The following is a 17,638-nucleotide window of genomic DNA, read 5'->3' as shown; positions in this document are numbered from 1 at the left end:
TGTTCTTAAAGGTGGTCAGGCAGTGTCTTTGGAACGGCTATGTTATAGATACTCGGCTGTCATCTACAATCTCACAGTCAAGGTAGGTAAAGGGGGTTCGCAAAACTGTGGTAGATATCCTACTTTTCGACTTGATATCTACATTGTTTACACCGGTTCCTTTGTCACATGTGTTTAGCAACATGGTCAAGCGAAGCCTGGAACTGAGTAATGTGCCAGGCTCCACAATGGATGGAACATGTTCTGCCAGAAGTGGGCGTGCCATGAGTCATGTCAGACCATCCGCATCAAGCAAGGGTGCTAAACTTACCCGGTACCATAGCGTCATGGAGTCGCGATCGGTGACATTCGTGAAGCGGGCTACTTGACGCGCGTTGTAGTTAATACGTTTGATGAACAGGAATATCAGGGGGCTTCTTTAACGTCGCTGGAGCTTGCATCACCAGGAATCTATTCTCAAGTACACCAATCTTCGCATTAACGGATACTGTAGCGAACAAGCTCGCGCTATGACATCCACTTCTGAAATCGCCTCAACCAAAACCTCCAAGGTTTGGCTCGTAACGGGGTGTTCCACTGGTCTTGGTAGATGCCTAGTCCCAGCCGTTTTGGCACGAGGCGACAAGATTATTGCTACAGCTCGACAGGTCTCTACTCTGAAAGATTTGGAAAATGTCGATAATCTCAAAGTGCTTTCTCTTGACGTCACGGCAGATCAGACCGAGCTTGCCGCCAAAGTCCAAGAGGCTCAATCATTTTTTGGAAGAATAGACGTTCTGGTAAACAATGCAGGATGCGTGATTTCGGGCATTTGGGAAGAACTCAGGTAGGCTCCTAAGCACAGTTACTGTTTCTATATCTCACAGTCATTCAGTGCCGAGGACATGAAGAAGGAGTTCGACACCAACTTTTTCGGGGCCATGAACATGACTCGAGCTGTCCTTCCGTTTATGCGCTCGCAAAAGTCAGGAATCATCATGTTTATGGGCAGCATTGCAGCCTGGCATAGTGCCGCTTCAGGCGGGTTGTATGCTTCCTCCAAGTGCGCGCTGGAAGGCAAGTTGACCTCCAGAGCTTGCATCAACGGCTTCACTCATCTGTATCATACCCACTGACCATTTCCTACGCAGGAGCCATCGAATCTTTATCCAGAGAAGTCTCAGATCTCGGCATTCGTGTACACATATTTGTCCTGGGCCGTTTTCGCACTGGTATCCTGGGAGAGCAGAGTGAGATTGCAAAGATGAACTCGCACCAAGGGATCACCGACTACGCCAGGGTAAAGAATGACTTTGCACATCACTTGATGACTTCTCATGACCACCAGCCCGGAGACCCTTTTAGAGCTGCGGAAAAGATGATTGATATTGCGAGGGTGGAGAATCTCACTGCCAGCCAAGCCTTGAACCTGCCGTTGCGCATCCCGCTTGGGGCAGAAGCGGTGGCTGTCATGAGACGGAAATGTTTGGAGACTCTTGCTGTGTTAGAAGGATGGGATCAGTTCAGTGCGGAGGCAGACTTTGAGGATTCTGAACGACTGCCTGCGTTCTATTCGTAGCAACAATGCGAGTATTGATCGAGCGAGAACATCTGCTCTCCCAGGTTGATGGTGTGCTCACCTCATAGACACGTTCGATTGCACTGTCATATTCCATCATCATCTGTAAAAAGTACATCCCAAATGAGTAATATTGAGAGCATTAAGATGATGAGGTGAGCAAGATAAAAGCCAGGGCACTCAAGCGAAGTTGTCAAGTTCAAGGTCACTTCGATCACAACTACTACATCAACGGATTGGATCTCGACACCGCCTAGTTCTACATATAATTCGGAACAAGAGTCTGGCAACCACCCGACTTGGCATGAATTGTATTTGAGTCCTGTCTTCTATACCTAGACTAGGCAACGATTTAATGTCAGATGTAAACTCTCCCATTGCGGCGTAATACCCTATCCTCGTCTATTCAATAGACGGACAAGATCCTCAAGAGGATCTGGAGTTGTTAAACCACCCCAAAACACTGCCAACCCGATGCTGGCGATGAGGGCCAGCCATGTACGTGATGAGATACTCTTCAAGTTCCTCCATGTCCTTCGAATGATCCAAAACGGAGATCCTCCTGTCATTATAAAATGATTCCACTTGGGGAAGAAGGTGGCTTGCCAGAAGGTCACGGCAAGACCAGGCCATGCAGCCGAGTTGCGACCAGCCTTGTTGATGTACCAGTTGCTGCATCCCGCGGAGAAGACAGTCTCGCCAAGCTTCTTATCTAGGTCCTGGATAAAGCTCTCTTCAGCATCTTGCTTCACTTCAATCACGTCGGCGTAGCCGTCAATGACTGGCTTCACAAGCACAGAAGTGATGTAAGCCACTTGCACCTCGATGGCATAGATGACAGAATTGAAGGCTGGAAACGTGTTTGGTCCGAATCTTGCACAGGTTAGCAAATATGTGGCCTGTGGTGACGAGTAAAATGACATAGAAAGTATGTGAACTCACAAGATAGCAAGGTTTGGCATGTTGTGCACGAATGTTCCCATGTATGCTTGAGCACCGCGTCGTCTAGACCATTGCTCCTGGAGCTCCTCGCCAGTCTTGCCAGTGATCTTCATCGGGGCAAGAAAAGACTGAACGTCAAAGCCAGTTGCCAGAATGACGGCGTCAAAGTCCTCCCGCTTGCCCGTTTCACTGACAAGGCCGTTTTCAGTGAACTCTAGTATGCCCTCCGGGAGCAGTTCAACATTGTCGCGATGCAGAGACGCCAGATAGCCGGGATCATAGATGCGTCTTTTGCAGCCGAGAGGGAAGTCGGGAAATATGAAGTCATGGTATTTCCCAGGTGCTTCTCTGCGGATGTAACTTCTTGCCTCTGCCTCAACAGCAAGACGCTTCTTGATCTGCCTTTCGTCGGACCCGTACACCGAGGCGAGACTGTCGGTCTTGAGAAAGAGATCAAGCCTGTAGTACCTCTGCCAGAATGGCAAATAGCGGAAGCAGAACCTGTCAAAAGCAGAGAATCCCCTGTTGGGTCGAGGATGGTACCACTGAGGGCTGCGGGCGTATTGAACGAGCCGTTTGACCCCCGGCGCGATGGAGGGCACCACCTGGGCAGCGCTACAGCCATTGCCGATTACAGCCACAGCTTTGTTTGCCCAGTCAAAGGTGTGATCCCACTCGGCCGTGTGGAATACTCTGCCCTTGTACTTGTTCATGCCAGGAAATCGAGCCGGTCGAGGGATAGAGAAGCCGCCAACGGCTGAGAGGAGAATGGTGCATTGCTTGGTGAACTTTTCTCGGGTGATTGGGTTGACAAAGTGGACGTGCCATGCTCCGTCTACCCACTCAGCACCGGTACACTCGGTGTTGAAGCGAAAGTGGCTGCGTAGCTGGAACTTGTCCACCGTGTCCTCCATATCTATGTTGGTGTTAACTACTTATCTGCCATTGACAAGAGATGGATAGACGGTAGGGGTTGTTGCAAGACTCGTACATCTGAGAATCTCTTCTTGGTCTGCAAGTGCTTGAGTCCAGTCGGGATTTAGATTGAAGCTGAAAGAATAAAGATGTATGGGGACATCGGAGCCGCTGCGCAAACAGAGTCAACATCTTCAACAGCTTGCGTAGGGCCGGGAAAACGAACCATCCTGGGTAGGTATTGACTCTCCAAGTACCTCCAAGGCCTTCTCGCTTCTCGTAGATCTGTATGAAAGGTACGTTAGTGGCGTGGGGTAGGATGGAGACGGGACAAGACATGCCTCGAAGTTTCTGAAGCCAAGTTTCTCTCTGAGGGTGTGCGCCATGGAGATGGCGGCAGCACCGCCGCCAATAATGATGATGTTGGATGCAGACATGTTCGGTTTTGTCCTGCACTAGTATGGGGGCGGTGTTGAATGGTTCAAGTTTGCTGCTTCAGGCCAATGTCCAACGGTGTCCTGTTGAAGACCACTGTAGATAAATAGTTCCCATCTCTTTGCTTGTACTTGCCGAGAGAGGCGTAGAATGAGGTCCTGAGCGAAGGCTGGAGTAGTACAAGACAGCGAAATGGACTGGAGCGTCTGCGTTTGCGGGTGTGGAGGTTGATTCCACGGGTTTAGATTCCGAGACCAAGGCCTTCGGGCACGTAACTTGTTTCACCCTCGGCCCAAAGGTTCGACTTAGCTGCCGGCAATATTTCCACCGAGATGGGCTGCGTAACGGTTCCAACGCTGTTTACTTCGACTCTACTGTTGTCAACACAAATCATGGATTGCAAGGCACCGTGTCCTGCCCGGCTTGGGTAATTGAACCACATTCACCATGCCGAGACTGTCCACTTGGAGGGTAATTTCTACAGCTAACTCGGATGGTCAAACGGTGGGCAGTATTCTTGGTGCAGATATTGTTCTGAGGTTTGTATTCATCGTTCTGACTCTACTCTGCATTACCCTGGATGATTGTCTGCGTGCTCTCTTGTGCTCTTCCTGCCTAGTCCATAGTAGGACAAGATTCCTCTGTGATTCGTAAGCCTCTAGTGGTTCTACTGTACTGTAGGTCAGTGAAAAATGCATGGGCATGTCGTTTGTCATGCTCTGGGAGCCAACAAGTGGCACATGTCATGTCCACCCCCGCATCTTGCTTCCCCAGAAAAGCCAGGCTAGCCCCATTATGTCAGGGATTGAAAACCTGGGGTACCTTGAAATTGATGAGATTTTCGTCCGGCTCCATGACTCCGCAGGCCTGTCTGTTCTTGTATCATGGTCAAGCAATCTGGTCCGTCAAAAATGGCCGGATCAAAGTACGTCAAGAGTGCATGTCTCAACTGCAGGCGGAGAAAGGTAAAGGTAAGCATGATTTGCATTGCTTTACCAATTCTGCACTTCTTGACCTGACCGACCGTGTTGCAGTGCGATGGGAACCATGTTTGTTCCAACTGCGTAACCTCCAATCTCGAGTGCTTCTATAACGTTGATGGTGACATGCGAAGGTGCGTGTGGCAGAGCCTTGTCCATTACCATCTCCTGCTGGATGCTAACACTCTCTACCCCAAATCGCAGGTTATCAACCAGAAAGACAATCGTGAATCTTGAAGAACGCATCGGTCAACTCGAGGGTGTTCTGCGGGAGCACAATATCGAACAGCCCCAGCCAACGCCAACCTCAGCACCTGGATCAACCACCTCCCCCAAACACACATCTTGTACGTCAGAAGCACAGCCGTGTGTCAGTGCAAACCGAAGCCAGAGTGGCAACCGCAAAGGCCACGATGAGTGTCAACCGTCAGACCCCAAGACTCCTTCGTTGGCACTCGAGTGCGCATCGTCGCCGAGCCTCATCAAGACTGGATCCTACGAGCCGATAAAGGATCCGGATGCCTTGCGCGAAGTTAGAATGGACCCAGCACCGCCCCCCAGTATTTCGAACCCAAGCGACTACTTCGTGCTGGTTGATACGCCAGATTCTCAGCCCGCGCCCTATCCGAGCTCCCTCCACGCCAACGTGCAAGATTCCGGAGACGAAGACAATAGCATAACGGGTATCCTCTCTGCACGCATGGGCGCGCTGAGACTTGTTGAGGATGGCCAACTGCGGTACTACGGGCCAACGTCGAATCTTCATGTGCATGCAGATGGGCTTCGATCACTCTCCAGTCCGTCATTCCGCTCAGTGGCGACTGAAGGCATTGGTGTGCTGCGGAGATTGGGGTTAGATCAGGAAGTGCCTTTGGCCCTTGAAACCCACCTCGCCATGCTCTATTTCGCTTGGGAAGACCCAGCCATCCACGTTGTCGACCAAGAGACCTTTTTCGCTGAAAAGCGACGTTGCCTATTACAAGACACAGGGAGTCCATACTATTCCGAAACTCTGAACAACGCCATGTAGGGGGACAGCCTAGCACACTATTCATCGAGCAGAACGCTGACCCATCAAGTTGTGCCATGGGCGCCAGTTTAGCAGCCGGAGAGAACCTCTACCTTCCAGAGCCAGCCTCCGAGTTCTTCTCTGCCCGCGCCAAGGCCCTCTTGGATGTTGAAATGGACAGCCCTACGGTTGCCACTGTCCAGGCGCTGGTCATTATGAGTGCCACAGAGGCAGCATCCACCCGAGATGCTCGCGGCTGGCTCTACAGCGGTTGGTGAAGCAAGAAGTACATTTTAATAGTCTAATGACACTAATCATGTACGTTCCAGGCATGGCAACTCGGTTGAGTGCCGACTTGGGGCTCCATTTGGACATGACCAAGCACATCCGTGACGGGCTCCTCACACCCCGTGACATGGAGATACGACAGACAGCCTTCTGGGGAGTCTTTATTCATGAACAGTAAGATCTATGGAGCTAAAGAAAATTCTTGCTAACCTGGTTTATCGGCAGCATGTGGAATCTCTATGCTGGTCGCCCCTGGGGGCTGGGGATTCAAAACATAACTATTCCTAAGCCAGAGGCCGAGCTGGAAGACAAGGATTGCAAGATATGGAAGTCCTATCCAGGCACTGCTTGGCAGCCTCGTGAACTTGAGTCTGGCGTGCTCTTCCCGGTTCGCGCCTGTACCGCTGCCAATGCCACACTTTGTGGTTTCATGCGGCAGATAAACATTACACTGTAACGTCATGGTGAAACCTGGAATGTGGGTAAGAAAGGTACTGACTCGACCGACATCAGATATGCTGGAGAAACCATGGAGCTGAGCGCACTCGTCGAGTTTCTCATCAAGACCAAGCAAGAAATGATGGAATGGCATGCAGGCTTGTCTCCGCTACTTGGAATCAGCGACATGGGGCCGAGCAGAATCTATCATCCTGCCATTCTTCAACTACAGTGAGTTACCATGCCCTTGCACGAGTTGTCTCTTTGGGTTCTTCCGTGCTAATGGACACCAGTATGCAATATTATGCCACCCTCATCTTTCTATATCGGCCATATCTGTCATGCCAGCTGGTATCTCAGATGACGCCACAGAGTACGCCAGAGAGCCGAGCAGCGATGCAACGCGTTCCGAGCGACTGCGTCACAGCAGCCCACCAGGTAGCCGAGATCCTCCGATGCTATCAGCAACAGCACTCGCTCCGGCATGGAAACGTACAGATCGTTCACATCATTCTCACCGCATCTCTCACTTTTATTCACGATGTCTGCACGCGTAGCTACGCAGAGTCCCGCCATTCTCTGAGCGACCTGCAGCTTTGCTGCCACTCACTAGGGGAGATTGGCCGGTGCTTTGGGAACGCAACACGGGCGTTAGAGGTAGTCATCCTTGTAAAGAGTGAATGGCAAAGGGCTGCTGGAAGCCGAGGAGGTCAGAAGACTGGGACAAAGCGTCCAAGCTTCAGCATGTCTGGCAACTCGGAGGATCTTGACGGAGATGATCGGCCCAAGCGAAGACATCGAACCTCGATCATAGACAATGACAGGTTCCAGGCACCCAGCTTCAACATGCCCCCTCTCTTTACCGATGAAGGCGCTTTGGGTCTCGAAGGCGTGAACATTGGCAGACCCAATCTCGATGCACAATGTCAGGATATGTGGCCCTTCTCGGGCGACGGTGGCTTTGATGTGAACGAAATAATGCCGCCGATCGACTGGTTCAACAATCAGCTGCTCGAAGGGACCCATATACCAGCACAAGATACGTTGCCTGAAGCTCAGGCAGAAATGCAGGTTATTCCAGACGAGCCGAGTGTCGAACCCTCAAACACGGCGGCGTAATGCACTTTTACGGATCTGGTTATGATTCAGTTCCAATGCGGGATAGGACAGATTGAGTTTTATGACATGTAATTCGAACTGCAAGTACAGGATGTTAGTATAGGTACCAAGAGCTTGGATGGAAAATATTAATATCGTCTTGAGCCTGTCGCCTCTTCGTGTTCGTTCTCGAGCAATCTAAGCACTTGAACCAGGCAAAAGCAGTACACTGTAAGAAATGTGTCCGTTGATGATGAAGATGAGGAATTGATTAAGTCATGAGTTAAACATGTCCTTGAATCACGTACATTCCATTGCGGCTCGTCATAATCCAGGTCAGTCAGCCTAGCCCAGCTCCACACAAGCTGTCAAAGCCGTGGAAATGGATCCCGCGCCACCAACTTCCGAGGATGGGGGACTGTGGAGCAAGAGGCAGAAGGATATACTTAACACGGAGCCGAGCAACGCTTACCTCGGGTCGATAACGCATGCAATCGACTCACGGTTGGCCCAATGAGCACCTCTACACTGCGCCGCACCTCGATGGAGAGGATATCGAGAAGAAGAGCCACGAGGGCTTGCTTGAAATGCCGAAAGCGCAAGGTTCGCTGTGATGTAACCCGCACCTCTCAGCCATGCAGCAACTGCCGGTATAATGCCCACGAATGCATTGTGGTGCCTCGATTCTTTGCGCCGTATGGAGACCCATCGTGTTGTTGTCACGAGAACGGAACCGCTAACCATCTCTATCTAGGATACCAGGCGATTTCTCATTCCAACAACCTTTACCCGACTTGCACAAACGTCTCGATGATTCTCTGTCTCTTGAGATCTTGGAATTCTCACCTCCAACACCCCCCATTAATTCTTCCTCTGCTGGGGAAGTTACTAGGCTTCCCGCATCCTCCATCATCGAGGAGATCTACCCAATCGCCCAAGCAGAGGCAGATTTGTTCCATAGCTCGCCAATCCATTCAAACGACCTCTCTACACAGCCTTCGTACGATCCAACCAGTGCTGAAAGCGATTGCCGGACATCTTTCGGAACTGCCATAGATGAAGAAGCACCCAAAGTCTCTGGTCAGATTGAAGCTCCCCTGGTCATCACAGCCGGAAGCTGGGAAGAAATCGGAGCCGCCGAAATACCATCCCGATATGATTTCACCCTTGAGTCCCAGGGGTGTTACAGGATTCCGTCAGCACCCATCTTCAAAATATTCATGCATCATTACTTTTTCTATGTGCATCCGATGCTTCCAGTCTTGAACGAGGGCGACTTTTGGGATCTACACTTTCCAGATAAACAGACGAATTCACAGACTCATCAACCCAGTATTCTTCTGCTCCAGGCAATGCTCTTTGCTGCGTGTCCAGTAGGCTTTCAATGAGGGATCCATCAAACCGTACGCTAATCTTGTGCCAGTTTGTCGCAGAAGAGGACGTCAAAGGATTGGGCTTCGAGACGATTCGCCAGGCCAAGGCTTCCTTCTACAAGCGAGCAAAGGTATTCCCTGACTACGGTACTCAGACTTGACGATATTCTGGGCTAATACATCTGAGAAGCTTCTATACGCTGCGCAGGACCCCTCGGATCATGTCCTGATGGCGCAGACTGCACTGTTATTAACCCACCGATGCCCTTCGCTCGGTGATGGTGAGCAAAGAGCGAATAGCACTTGGCTCAGTCGTGCCATCCAGCATGCAAAGGCATTGAATGCAGACAGGTGTGCCAACAGTCTTGATTCCGCCTCGCCCCAGCAGGGAAAGCGTAACAACACTCTACGTCGAATCTGGTTGTCCTGCATCATCCGCGATCGGGTCTTGGCTCTTTGTCTCCGTCGAAAGATCCAAATTAACCATACGAGCTACGCCATGTCTCACGACGAATTCGCTGATGAGATCCAGCGTTCTCGAGTTTACGACGCTGATTCAAAACAGTCCCTCATCACCATCATGCTCTTGATGACAGAGCTGTGTCTGCGCCTGTCAAACATTTTGACCGTGGCACATTCGGCCAGAGACTTGACAGGGTCTGAGCCCCATGGCTCATCTAGAAAGACAATGCAGATTTGGGAGTGCAAGAAGGATCTCGAAACGTGGTCCGTCAAGGCCATGGCCTCCTCGCCGGTGCTCGCGAGCACACAGTCTGGCCGTCACCAAGGCGGCGAACCGACAAGCTCCGTCTTGATGTTTGCCCACCTTATCTGGATTTATTACCAGTAAGACTAACCCTGCCAACTCTCTGATCATCGATGCATTTGCTGATTGACCCAACAGCTCTAGTCGAATCACGCTCTGCAACAGCGAGTTACTGTTGGACGCGGCTACCAATACCCTTTACCGCTGCGGCAGTGCCCGGTTTCCGTCAACAACAATCGAAAGAATACGCGTGGAGCTCTGGGATGCAACAACGGACATGACGCAGAGACTTGGTCAGCTTCTCAAGCTTCAGCTGGCACGCTACCTACCTAGTAGTGTCGTGAGCTGTATAGCACTGCCACTGGCCCTTCACCTACTAGATGCAAAGTTATCTGAAGCAGGTCCTTGTAGATCAGCAGATGAGACTAGGGGGGTTGGGAGACAGAATTGTCTCAACATCCTCATCAACGCCATACGAGAGTACCGCCCAAGGCACGAGGAAGCAGATTGGATCACAAGAGCCATCAGGTATTTCATGGAGTGCACATACCTTGAGCCGACTGCATCATCCAGACAAACCGTGAATGGCCAAAGTCCCGAGGCGGATGATGTCATGACACAGAATCCAACACACTATCTCAAGTTGGCCTTGACCCTCGACTTGAGCCTCGGCCAGGACCAACTGCCTGTGGAGAAGGACTTCCCTGTCAGAATACAGGCCCTCATAAGTAGAACCGGATGCTTTATGCCCATTTTATTCTCGCATGGAGTCCAAGTCGGTGGCAATGTTAGGACTACTCCCGTGCAACAACCCCCATCTGAGATGGAACAGAGCGCCATGGGTTGCGCGTCGCCGCAGGTTCCAGATTTTACTGGATGGATCCAGAACGACCGGTCACTATTCTTTGCTCAGGAAATGGGTTTGGGTCCGTAGATTAATGAGCCAGCCCGCGGTGTTTGTGAGCCTTGGGGACACCTCCAAATGAAGCCGCTCTTAGATGTTGAAGCTTGCCTCAATGCTGCTTTACGCCCCCACCGTACTCTGTCGGAAAGAGAGGGATCGGAATTTAAATCCGGGACCACTCCAAACCTGATAGATACATATAAATGAGCCACCGCAGTGGCCATGGTTGCTTTCTCCTTGCTCCGCTCCAGACGATCTGTGTCATAACCGCCCGTATCGCCAACCCATTCTACGCCACTGTTGTGAAGGACTACTCAAGATGACTGGTCTGCCGGGGAATGGAGCCACTTGCACCTTGTCAATCATTGACACCACCTGCTCCCTGACCGTGCCAGCCGACACCCTAGTTGAGCCAACCATACCGGGGCACGAGCTGATGAACTTTCCTACCTTCTCCTTCTTGATCACGCACGACGCTACAAGGAAGCAGTTGCTATTCGACTTGGGCTGCCGGAAGGACTTTTGGAATCTCCCTGAACCCATCTCCAAGACCATCGATGAGAGGGTTCCTGGAATCAGGGTTGACGACAGCCTCGCTGACATCTTGCAACAAGGTGGCATTAACCTGGAACAAATCGACGCGGCAATCATCAGTCATCACCACTACGACCACATGGGTGACCCCAGCACATTTCCAGAGACCATGGACCTCATTGTGGGCCCCGGATTCTGCAAACACTTTCTTCCCGGATACCCAAAGAACCCTAACTCACCTGTGCACGAGCCTGCCTTTCAAGGGCGAACGGTTCGAGAAGTTGACTTTGACGGGCATGCCAAGGTTGCTGGGTATGAAGCCATAGACTATTTCGGTGACGGCAGCTTGTTTCTCCTCAACACTCCAGGACACGCAATCGGTCATCTTTCTGCCCTCGTCAGAACAACTCGCGACACGTTTGTTTTCCTTGGAGGAGACATTTGTCATTTTGGTGGAGCCTTCAGGCCAAATGAGCACACGCGTATGCCGGCGCAGCTCAAGAGGGAGGAGGTTGCACTACCGCCTTCAGCTCCTGAACTTGTCTCGTGCGCACAATATCTCTCGTGCCATCCGAACCCCGACAGGGCGAATTCGACGCCATACTATCAGCCCTGTAGCCGTGCCGACTCGTGGTATGTCGATCCACCGGAAGCACACAAGAGTGTGAACGCTCTCATATCACTTGACACAGATGACAAGGTCTTGGTCTTGATTGCCCATGACCCATCTATCGTGGGCGCTCTCCCGCTCTTCCCGAATGGTAATCTCAATCACTGGCATCAAGCTGGATGGAAGCAACTGCTGCGGTGGAGGTTCTTGGCTGAGCTTCCTGTCAATGGACAGCCGAGGCCGTACCTTGTCGACGGGACTTATGTAGATGGGAAGCGGGTGAAGACACTCGATGGAACCAGACTTGAGACGCAGTAATATTGATGCAATTTTCTTCCAACGCCATGTTGAATGATATGATAGATAAGTCACTTGATGGGGTTTGACCTGTTTACTAGCCAATTTCACTGCATCAGACTCATCGTCGCCACGGGCACCCAGGTAGTTCAACTGCATGCCTCCTTGTTACTTCTCAGCATCAAATATGACCTTTTGGACTTTCATTGAGTCGAACAACTCGTATCCTTCAAGGGCGTTGCTGAGAGGCATCACAGTCGCCGTCATGAAACTATTATTTGTCAACCAGAGGACATACGCATGATTATATCGACTCACTCTAGTAGATGCTGTTTCTTTGCGAGTAGTTCCAATGCCTCGGTAAAGACGCCTGTACACAGACATTAGCAACGAGTAGACACATCAACTGTCGAGACATACTTCGGACTGGGCATCTTCCCATCTTGATGGTGAGGTTCTTGCCGTAAGCTTGGTTTCCGGTCCACGGGATCTCGCCATTGTGAACGCCGACGCTAGAGATGGTGCCCCAAGGTCGAAGAAGCTCAAAACCCATCTTGAGCGCAGAACTGTGCCCGACAACTTCAATGACCACGTCAGCACCACGGCCGCCACTCAACTCCTTGACACGTTGTTCCAGCTCGTCTTTCTGTGTGAGGTAGTTCCATGGCTCTGCACCCAGGCTTTTGGCAAGATCCAGTCTCGGCTCGATGCCGTCTACCGCTAGGATAGCTCTGGGCTTGTACTCGAGTGCAGCAATCAAAGCGCAGATGCCAACCGGGCCGCAGCCGATGACGACCACGAGGCTGTCCTCGGCGTGCTTCTTGTCAAGATGGCCGAGACCGTTGGAAGCAGCGAAACAACCAGTCGGAAATATATCAGCCATCAGACAAAGCTTGACGTCATCCACCTCTTTCGGAGCCTTGACAGCGGTGGTCTCGGCATAGGGTATTCTCACGTACTCGGCCTGCGCCCCGTCAAGAAGCGCAGTACCAAAGAGAAGGCTTTTATCACAACGTGAGGAAAATCCACGTGAACAAAAGAAACACTCCCCGCAGCTCACGGTGAAAGGACTGACGATGGCGTCGCCCACCTTCAGGCTCTTGACGGCGGATCCGATTTCATCGATCAGGCCAGTGAATTCATGACCCATGATGAATCCGGTTCCGGAGGGTTGGTGTCCGCGGAAGACATGAAGCTCGCTGAAGAAAAGGTCAGTAATGGTGCTGGAAACGCTTCACTGGTGCTCTCGTACCTGCCGCATAGCGCTGTGTATTTTACCTTGACGATGATATCGGTGGGATGCTGAATCACGGGCTTGGGTCGATCCTCAAGCGCAACTTGCTTGACTCCTTTGAAGACGACGGCTCGCATTGTGACCAAGTTGGGTATCCGTGTCGGACTAGGACGTATGGAGCAGGGGAGTTGCTGGGTAGCGATCTTGAAGAATGATGCAATCACCTGAATCCGGGGCACAGCAGTTCTCGGGGGCGGTGCCAGTCAGCCATCGGCGTTGAGCCACACTTGTACCCGGCATCCAGTGGCAGCCGGCCGAGGAATACGGGGAGGGGGCCGAGGCACATGGGATTTAGTGCCGATCTAGTCCCAACACAACACATTCGTCTAAAGTCACACCTACGTCATATTACAGCACCTGAAAAGGCCATTACTCATTTACAGCTAGACCTAAATCTTGCTCAGTACTCGTTTCTCTTGCTCAAGCTTCACGACTCGCGCGTACGCCCACGAGGCATACGCCAGTGTTTGCTGAGCAAACTGCCTCGCCTTGGCACCGCTCGCCTGGCCTCTTACAATCCTGGCCGCGATTCCCTGCATAATCACGGCTGTTCGAAAGTTGCTAAATGCTATGCCCCAGTCCAGAAAGCCGGTCGCGGCCCAGTCAACGCCGCCCCAGTACCACGTCAGGCACTGCTTCATGCTGGGAATCCCGGGACATTTTTCGGCCGGAAGTTCTCTTGCAGCTCCTTCAGCTCGGCAGTCAATGTCTCGGATGTCAGGAATGACACTTGCTGTGGGTTCCAGCTGAATGGCATGAGTAAGTTGACGAGATCCGACAGCGGGTGGCCTTCGGTCGCCATCTCCCAATCCAGAATCCCAATCACTCTAGGTTGTGTCTTGTGAAAGACCAGGTTGTCGAGTTTGAAGTCTCCGTGCACCAGTCTTCGTGTGTCTGGGGGATGCGAGTTGCCGTCTGCGAAGAAGCTAACCATCTCTTCGTAATGGGGCAGCTCCCCGACAGCCTGTTTACCCGATGGACTTGTTGTGCTCGCCTGGGCTTCGGATGTCCGAGACAACGACTTGACCTGGCGGGAATAAAAGCTCGTAGACTTCTTCCAGGTACCCAGGCCAATCTGGGACAGGTCAACCGAATGAAGCTTTGCCAACGTGTCAACAGCCTCCTTCCAGCTAGGCAAATCATGAGCATACATACAACACATACTGGTCTGTAACATTTGTTTGTGGACTTACATTGCACTGCGCTCTTGTGAAGGGATACCGGGAAGCCATGCCTCCTCGAAAATCCTGCCATCGAGGAATTCCATGACGTAGAATGGCGTGCCAACGATGGAACTGTCGTGGCAGAGACAATACACCTTGGGAACAGGGACATTGGTAGTCTCGAGGGCTTTGATAATCTCATACTCTCGCTCAATAGCATGTGCGCTTTTGGACAGCAGCTCGCCCGGTGGCTTCTTTCTCAAGACGAATTTCGCTCCTGTCGCCGACGTGATCTCGTACGTTGGGTTAGACTGTCCATGGCCAAACTGAGGCATGTCAGAATGACTTGGGCCACAACAATTAGAATGATGGAATGTATAATCACCTGCTTCAGACTGATTGGGAGAGCGATTTGGGCCACATTTTGCTTGATGTATGTGCTCAGCCGCACAATGTCGATGGGTTGTCTCACCGTCTCTGCCATGCTGTCGATCAAATGTGGTTCTGATGGTGACCAGAGACGTGGAGATGTTGAAATTTATCCTCTATCTTTTATGCTGGGAAGCATCGGTCTCTCTTCTAGCAAAGCATTATACCTTAGACTCAGCCTACTGCAGTCATGACTCATGGCCCCTGACTAATGAAGTTCCAGCTTCTATCGCATCGCAGCGAGCGGGAATGACAAGGTAGTTCAAGAGGGAGCTATTTTTTGTTTATTATGTGAAGCTTTTGCTTTGTATCGTCTTGTGTACTCAGGCCCGTCTTGTTACTGCATCTCAATCACCGCACGCAACTGAAGTTCAGCATCAAGCAAATCAAGCAACATGATCTACAAGTCCCAAAATCCCCAAGTCTCATGTGTGTCTGTCCAACTCTTGTCTCAAGACCTTGAACTAACATCAGGCCATCAGTTGACCCAAAGCAGACCTTGTGGTCTTGGCTTCTGGAGTCTCAATCCCTGACCCCTAAAGCCAATGGTCCAGGTTTCACCGATGCCATCACGCAGGAGCACATTAGTTACCAGATGCTGAAAGATCACGCAACAACTCTATCATCAGCCCTGGTCACCTGCCATGGCCTAGGCCAAAATGATGTGGTGGTCGTTTTTGGTAGAAACTCGATATGGTATCCTGTTGCCACACTGGCTGCCGTTCGTGTTGGTGCCGTAGCTTGCGGTGTGTCACCAGATTACACCATCGACGAACTGTCTTACAGTCTCAGGACCAGCAAAGCCAAGATCATTTTCGGTACGACAGAGACTCTAGAAAGGGCCAATGTGGCCGCTGCCAAGGTTGGGATCGCACCAAACAACGTTATCCTGCTTGAAGGTTCAAGTAATGGCGTCTCGAGCATTCAGACAATACTTGACACTTCCAAGAGCCTTGCAAGCATTCCCAAAACGCCCTCGTTCCAGATACCTCAGGGAAAAACGAATCGAGATGTTTGCGCCTTTCTCTGCTTCAGCAGCGGCACCACTGGCCTCCCAAAGGCAGTCATGATCTCTCATGCCAACATCATCGCCCAATGCATCCAGATCACCGACATCACTCCTCCTGATCACGACAAGGCCCTCGCGGCATTACCATTCTATCACATCACCGGTATCGTACATCAATTGCACTTGCCCATCCACCTCAACGCGAATGTCTATGTCTTGGCCAAGTTCACGTTAGACAAGTTGCTCAAGACGGTCGCCGACTACAAGATCAAGGAGCTTCTCATCGTCCCTCCCATCTTGATTCGACTCGTCCGAGAACCGGAGAGGGTGGCAAAATACGATTTATCCCATGTCAAACGATTCTCCTCAGGCGCAGCCCCGTTATCTCGCGAGATCTTGAATCTCCTCGAAAAGGCATTCCCGGGAACCGGCTTCAAGCAAGGCTACGGCATGACCGAGTCGTGCTCTGCCATTGTCTCTCATCCCCCTTCCAAGTACGCTTACAAGTACGCCGACCGCGTGGGCATGTTGGTGGGATCTACCGATGTGCGGATTGTAGATGTCGAGACTGGGGAAGATTGCCCTCCTGGCAAATCCGGGGAAATCTGGGCTCGTGGACCGCAGATTGCTATGGGCTACCTCAACAATCCTGAGGCCACTGCATCAACGTTTGATCAGGATGGCTTCTTGCATACTGGAGATGTCGGCTTTTTCGACCAGGAGGGGCTTCTCTCCATCACGGATAGGCTCAAGGAGATGATCAAAGTCAAGGGGATCGGTGTTGCTCCAGCAGAACTGGAGAATCTTCTCCTCGGGCATCCGCTTGTCCACGATGTTGCCGTCTGCGGTATTCCGGACGAGCGCGCAGGTGAAAGACCAAAGGCATATGCGGTTCTCAGGTCTTCCGGCTCCTCGAGGCCGATCGAAGCGGCGCGCGAGATCTTCGCCTACGTCAAGAGAGAAAAGGCACGACACAAATGGCTGGAAGAAATTGAGTTTGTGTCTAAAATTCCCAAGAGCCCAGCGGGCAAGATCTTGAGACGGAAGTTGAAGGACTTGAGAATAAGTAACCGTAAGAACGTCGTAGTTCGGGACTTCAGATCCGTAGCAAAGCTCTAGGCTTAGCATAAGTATGGAGGTATAATCGTCTCAATACAATATGCTGTATTGTCCTATTAGTTGGCCAGTTTGCCTTAAGGTCAGACGTGCTCTATGCCAAGTCGCCTTTCTTGATTGGTCTCTCTCATCCTTCGAACGATACAGCCATTCCGCGTACCTTAAGCAGTCTAGCTAGCTTGGACTTGCTCGATGCTCATGCCAAGGCTTGGCCAGGATGTGACACGAATTATTGGAGCCTGCTTGATTAGATGTAGAGTTGGGGGGTCGCACCTCAGTTCTTTCGGAAATAGGTTCCCGAAGGCTCGATGTACTTAAGTATCAATGAACCAGGGTCAAAGACTCGAAGCAACCTTGGCATGTCATGACTCAGCTCGCAGACTCAGACCTAGGCCCTCAAATATCATTGAGTAGTACCTCACTAGTATTTTCATGATTAATCCACTTGTCGCTCGCTTTTCAACCCACAGTTGAATAGAG

General features: G+C 51.4%; 7 protein-coding genes across 7 annotated transcripts; 4 read left to right on the top strand and 3 right to left on the bottom strand.

Moving 5' to 3' along the window:
• Positions 1 to 509: 509 nt before the first annotated feature.
• MRS44_012953 (uncharacterized protein) lies at positions 510 to 1,558 on the top strand (the record flags this gene model as incomplete). The annotated part of the gene is made up of 3 exons (XM_065618973.1): positions 510 to 826; positions 875 to 1,099; positions 1,153 to 1,558. The coding sequence occupies 3 exons, from the start codon at positions 510 to 512 to the stop codon at positions 1,556 to 1,558; spliced, it is 948 nt and encodes a 315-aa protein (XP_065475045.1).
• A 392-nt stretch (positions 1,559 to 1,950) lies between these two features.
• On the bottom strand, positions 1,951 to 3,852 carry MRS44_012952 (uncharacterized protein; the record flags this gene model as incomplete). The annotated part of the gene is made up of 5 exons (XM_046271560.2): positions 1,951 to 2,431; positions 2,501 to 3,416; positions 3,492 to 3,586; positions 3,642 to 3,700; positions 3,748 to 3,852. The coding sequence occupies 5 exons, from the start codon at positions 3,850 to 3,852 to the stop codon at positions 1,951 to 1,953; spliced, it is 1,656 nt and encodes a 551-aa protein (XP_046126466.2).
• Positions 3,853 to 4,761: 909 nt separating this feature from the next.
• MRS44_012951 (uncharacterized protein) lies at positions 4,762 to 7,684 on the top strand (the record flags this gene model as incomplete). The annotated part of the gene is made up of 8 exons (XM_065618972.1): positions 4,762 to 4,821; positions 4,885 to 4,964; positions 5,035 to 5,856; positions 5,910 to 6,109; positions 6,169 to 6,301; positions 6,353 to 6,580; positions 6,641 to 6,796; positions 6,859 to 7,684. 8 exons carry the CDS (start codon positions 4,762 to 4,764, stop codon positions 7,682 to 7,684), a joined length of 2,505 nt encoding a protein of 834 aa, XP_065475044.1.
• Positions 7,685 to 8,151: 467 nt separating this feature from the next.
• On the top strand, positions 8,152 to 12,168 carry MRS44_012950 (uncharacterized protein; the record flags this gene model as incomplete). Its single annotated transcript, XM_065618971.1, has 6 exons — positions 8,152 to 8,266; positions 8,426 to 9,036; positions 9,087 to 9,167; positions 9,227 to 9,882; positions 9,941 to 10,728; positions 11,015 to 12,168. 6 exons carry the CDS (start codon positions 8,152 to 8,154, stop codon positions 12,166 to 12,168), a joined length of 3,405 nt encoding a protein of 1,134 aa, XP_065475043.1.
• Positions 12,169 to 12,315: 147 nt separating this feature from the next.
• On the bottom strand, positions 12,316 to 13,518 carry MRS44_012949 (uncharacterized protein; the record flags this gene model as incomplete). Its single annotated transcript, XM_065618970.1, has 5 exons — positions 12,316 to 12,418; positions 12,466 to 12,517; positions 12,568 to 13,111; positions 13,208 to 13,346; positions 13,400 to 13,518. The coding sequence occupies 5 exons, from the start codon at positions 13,516 to 13,518 to the stop codon at positions 12,316 to 12,318; spliced, it is 957 nt and encodes a 318-aa protein (XP_065475042.1).
• Positions 13,519 to 13,830: 312 nt separating this feature from the next.
• MRS44_012948 (uncharacterized protein) lies at positions 13,831 to 15,088 on the bottom strand (the record flags this gene model as incomplete). Its single annotated transcript, XM_065618969.1, has 4 exons — positions 13,831 to 14,268; positions 14,322 to 14,571; positions 14,635 to 14,930; positions 14,990 to 15,088. 4 exons carry the CDS (start codon positions 15,086 to 15,088, stop codon positions 13,831 to 13,833), a joined length of 1,083 nt encoding a protein of 360 aa, XP_065475041.1.
• A 340-nt stretch (positions 15,089 to 15,428) lies between these two features.
• On the top strand, positions 15,429 to 17,161 carry MRS44_012947 (uncharacterized protein; the record flags this gene model as incomplete). Its single annotated transcript, XM_065618968.1, has 2 exons — positions 15,429 to 15,462; positions 15,516 to 17,161. 2 exons carry the CDS (start codon positions 15,429 to 15,431, stop codon positions 17,159 to 17,161), a joined length of 1,680 nt encoding a protein of 559 aa, XP_065475040.1.
• Between the last annotated feature and the right edge of the window lie 477 nt (positions 17,162 to 17,638).

This window comes from Fusarium solani, assembly GCF_023522795.1.
Source record: "Fusarium solani strain SB1 chromosome Unknown bctg00000008, whole genome shotgun sequence".
In the NCBI taxonomy this organism is placed as follows: domain Eukaryota; kingdom Fungi; phylum Ascomycota; class Sordariomycetes; order Hypocreales; family Nectriaceae; genus Fusarium; species Fusarium solani.
This window is presented reverse-complemented; position numbering and strand designations above follow the sequence as displayed.